This window comes from Triplophysa rosa, unplaced genomic scaffold (assembly GCF_024868665.1).
Source record: "Triplophysa rosa unplaced genomic scaffold, Trosa_1v2 scaffold688, whole genome shotgun sequence".
NCBI classification, from domain to species: Eukaryota; Metazoa; Chordata; class Actinopteri; order Cypriniformes; family Nemacheilidae; genus Triplophysa; species Triplophysa rosa.
The window spans coordinates 1-3,983 of record NW_026634706.1 but is presented as its reverse complement, the minus strand read 5'-3'; the positions used below and the strand labels follow the sequence as shown (position 1 = coordinate 3,983).

Sequence of the window (3,983 nt, the reverse complement as noted above, 5' to 3'; positions counted from 1 at the left end):
TGGAAAACTTCCTCCTCTGGTTCTGGTAATTTCACGCTCTTCCTGCCTCTTCCTCTACCTCTCGTCACTTGATTTTGAGTTCCAATGCTATTAGATGATCTGTCAGCACTTCTAGAACTAGAGCGAGATCGGGAAGGAGTTATGGACCCCTGCTCTGTTTTTTCAACATCATCAGCAGGCCCTGGGATGGTTTTTCTCCTGCCGCTTTGTCTGCCACCAACTGGCTGTTCGGTAGTTGTCGGTCTCCCTTGGCCCCGCCCCCTGCCCCTCCCTCTGCCTCTCTGACTGGACTGCTCCTGTTGTGATGATACTGATTGTTCCGAGTTCACAGAGGAGTTAGAATGGCGGCGTGATCGTCTGACAGGGACATCATCATTGGGAGAAACTACAAAAGCGTTTAGCTCTGTGTTTTTCTCCTCCAGCGTCTCATTCTTTTGTTCTTCCTGTTGGTTTGTGTCTTTTTGTTCGCTTTTCAGTTGTGCTTGTGCTGCCATCTCAAGCATCTCATTTTCTTGTCTCTCCTTCTCTAATTGTTCTCTCTCCACCTCTAGTCTTTGTAAATGCTCCTTCTCTTTTAGCTCTTTCTTCATCTTCTCTCTCTGGATTCTTTCCTCCTCTTCCTTTTCAAGCCGTTGTCTCTCTAATTTTTCTTTCAACTCTTTTTCCAACCGATCTTTTTCCCTCTTTAATTGGTCCATTCTCTCATTTTCTTCTTTCTGCTTTTCCTCTTCTTCCCTTTTCATTCGTTCTTTCTCTTCTAATTCCTTCTGCTCTCGTTCGAGCTTTTGCCTTTCTCTCTCTTCACGTTCTTCATTTTCCCTTCTTTCACATTCCAATCTCTCTTGTTCCTCTCTTTCTAATCTCGCTCTCGCCTCCTGTTCTTGCAGCTCTTTTTCAAGTTTCTCTTTCTCCTCTTGGACATTGTTCTCGATGTTCTCCACCAATTCTTCCTCTCCTACCTTTTCCGTACATTTCTGTTTCATTCCAGTCCTTCTTGTTCCCCTCCTTCTTGTTTTTTCTTCTTCACTTTCCTCCTCTTCCTCAGATAATGCTCTTCTCCTATTTCTTTTCCCCTCCTGCCCTTTCCTAGCTCTTCCTGGGCCTTTAGAAGACGTACCCGACTCATTTTCCTGATCTGTCTTCTCTTTTCTTTGTTTTCTGCCACCAGTTTTTCTCGTCTGACATGAGCTCCCTGCATTTGCAGGGTCTTCTTCGACAACGTTGAGATCAGAATTTGGTTCATGGGACTCTGCAGGTTCAGCTTCATCTGTTTGTCTTCCTCTGCGGGATCTCTTAGATCTGATGCCACTGTTCACATCTTCCTCCTCAGTTTTTTCCTCAGACTCAGCAGGTTGTGGAACGTCGTCCTTTTTACTTGGTCTCCCCCTGCGATTCCTTCTGGATTTCATTCCGACGTTCAGATCTTCATCGTTTTTATTTTCTTCCTCGCAAATTGGTTGAGATTCTGAAATAGTGTGATGGACAACACCCTCAGCAGGCTGTGAGACCTCCTCTTGTTTTTTTGGTCTTCCTCTGCGTGATCTTCTGCTAGATATCTTACTACTGAGCTCTTTGTCCTGTCCTTCATCTTCCTCATGCACAGGCTGTGTTTTTTGGAGTTGGTTAGATCTGTCTGGACCTGCATTATTCTGATCTTCCTGTGGTGTCTCTTGTTCCTCACACATAGGCTGTGTTTCAGTGACAGTAATGGCAGGCGGGGAGGGGGTTTCAGGATGCTCCACAGGTTTATTTTCATCTAGATTTGTGGAACTGGAAATTTTATCAGTGAGCTGTGTTGATTCATGTTCTTTTGCCTGTCTTGTGTCTAGTTTCCCAGAGTTTACCTCAATCTTTAGCTCTTCCTCAAACATAGGTTGTGTTTCAGCAATGGTGACATGAGAGCTAGACGGTTCTTCTCTAATATTTTTGGGTTCATCATGTGTGTTTCTGCTGCTGACAGCACTGTTAAGACCTTCATCAGATGTCCCTTCACCCTCACACATTGGCTGCGTTTCAGCAAAGACAAGATGGGAAGCCGAGCTTTTATTAACCTGTGTAGATTCATTTTCTTCTCCCTGCGGTCTCCTAGAGTTGACCCGATCCTTCAGATCCGTATTTAGTGTTTCATCTTCCTCAAACATAGGTTGTGTTTCAGCAATTGTGACATGGGAACTAGAGGGTTCTTCTCTAAGATGTTTGTGTTCATCTTCACCTGTATGCTTGCTAGTGGTCGCACTGTTTTGACCTTCATTTGAAGCATATTCATCCTCACACATCGGTTGTGTTTCAGCAATGATGAGTTGAGAGGTGGAGTTGGTTTTATATTTTTGCATCCTTCCCCCAACATGGCTCCTCTTTCTACCCCAATTAATATTCTCCTTCTCACAATCTTGTGTTTCATCGATGGTATCAGCCTCCACCAACTGGACCGGCTCACTCTGATCCACCTCTTTCTCTTCTCCCTCCCAAATGAGTTGCGTTGGGGCAGTGAAGAGAGCGAAATGTTGCGTCTGCTCGTCTCGTCTTGGGGTGCTGGCGAGGATCAGAGTGTCTGCTGTGGAGAGGTTAAAGTCATCTGGCATCTCTTCATCATAATCTTCATCATTACTCTTTGCTGTAGGGATGAGCTGTGTTTCAGCAGTGGAAAGGTTTGAGTGAACTTCACTACGACTGAGAGGCTCCTCTTCGTCCTCTCTGCCTGTATCTGCTCCGTATGCCTGTGTAGCCTCAAGATCCACTTCCTTTGGCTTGATACCAGCATTGGCTCCAGTACCCCCTGAGTATGGAAATAAAGACATAAAATACAACAGTTTTTAATAGTTTTGTAAATATAGTGGGATTAATTACAGTCTGGGTGTTGGGAGTAAAATCATGCAAAAATGAAAGCTATCATTTACTCATACACCTGCTACAACAGTATCAAACCATGGTGACTTTATAGAACACAAAAGGAAATTTAGTTTTCTTTTTTGCCCAAATGCCTTTCTGGGAAAATACTCATGTTGCACACCACACACTATTTGAAATTTGGCAGAAATACTGTTATTAGTTCACAGAATGTTTTTTTTTCTATGTATATATTTTCTTATCAAATTTAAAGATAAATATATGAATGGATCTTTAAAAATATGTTTGTCTGAGGTATTGAAATTTGTATTTAGAAATGTGAAATTGCACTGGTATCTAAAACAGACATATTTCCAGCAAAACCACTATAATGTGATACATATCATTATTGTGAAATAAAATGTCTTTATTTGTTTTTTTAAGATTTTGGTCATATCGCCCAACTTAGTTTAATAGGAAATGCATTTTTAGGCATTTATTTGAAAGGTAATGTAAAAATCAATGAATTACATAAAAAGACTGTAAATAATATTTCATAAGTAGGATTTGAATGGGATGGTTACCGTATGCCTGTGTGGGCTGTAGGTCCCAGTCGTCTAAGTTGTCAAAAGCTAGGGTGGGTTCCTCATGATGAGTATGTGCTTGGAAAGGATGGGTTTGTTTATGGGTGCTTTTTTCTGGTTGCTCTACTTTGCTGCCTGTAGAAACCTTTTGATTCTCTGCAACCTTGCCTGGTAAAGACTTGAAAGGATCCTCATTTTCTTCTTCATCTACATCTGTGTCACTGTCCATGCAGCACTTTGCCCCTGGGTTTGAGGCAAGTCTGATGTCACTATCCTTTACGGCTGGATGTGAAACCTCTGTGGCTGTGGGAACATCCATGGGATTGTCATCTTCTACATCAGTGTCGCTGTCCAAGTGTATTTCCGCATGAGCAGATAGAGGGCTTTCTGAAACTGCTACAACTTTGGGAGGTTCAGCATTATGGGTGGCATCATTCTCCTCGACATCAGTATCACTGTCCATATGAAGATCTGATGAGGTTAGAGGTTCCACCTCTGGAGCTTGTTTAATCTGAGTCTCTGTTTCACTCTTGCTTTTCTCTGTCTCCTCTTCCTCAACATCAGTATCACTAT

The 3,983-nt window shown here is 42.6% G+C and overlaps 1 protein-coding gene across 1 annotated transcript; it reads right to left on the bottom strand.

Moving 5' to 3' along the window:
• Nucleotides 1–4: 4 nt before the first annotated feature.
• LOC130551144 (trichohyalin-like) lies at nucleotides 5–3,975 on the bottom strand (the record flags this gene model as incomplete). Its single annotated transcript, XM_057328691.1, has 2 exons — nucleotides 5–2,776; nucleotides 3,411–3,975. Coding segments are annotated over 2 exons (3,337 nt in total), but the record flags the coding sequence as incomplete, so codon positions are not given.
• Nucleotides 3,976–3,983: the final 8 nt, after the last annotated feature.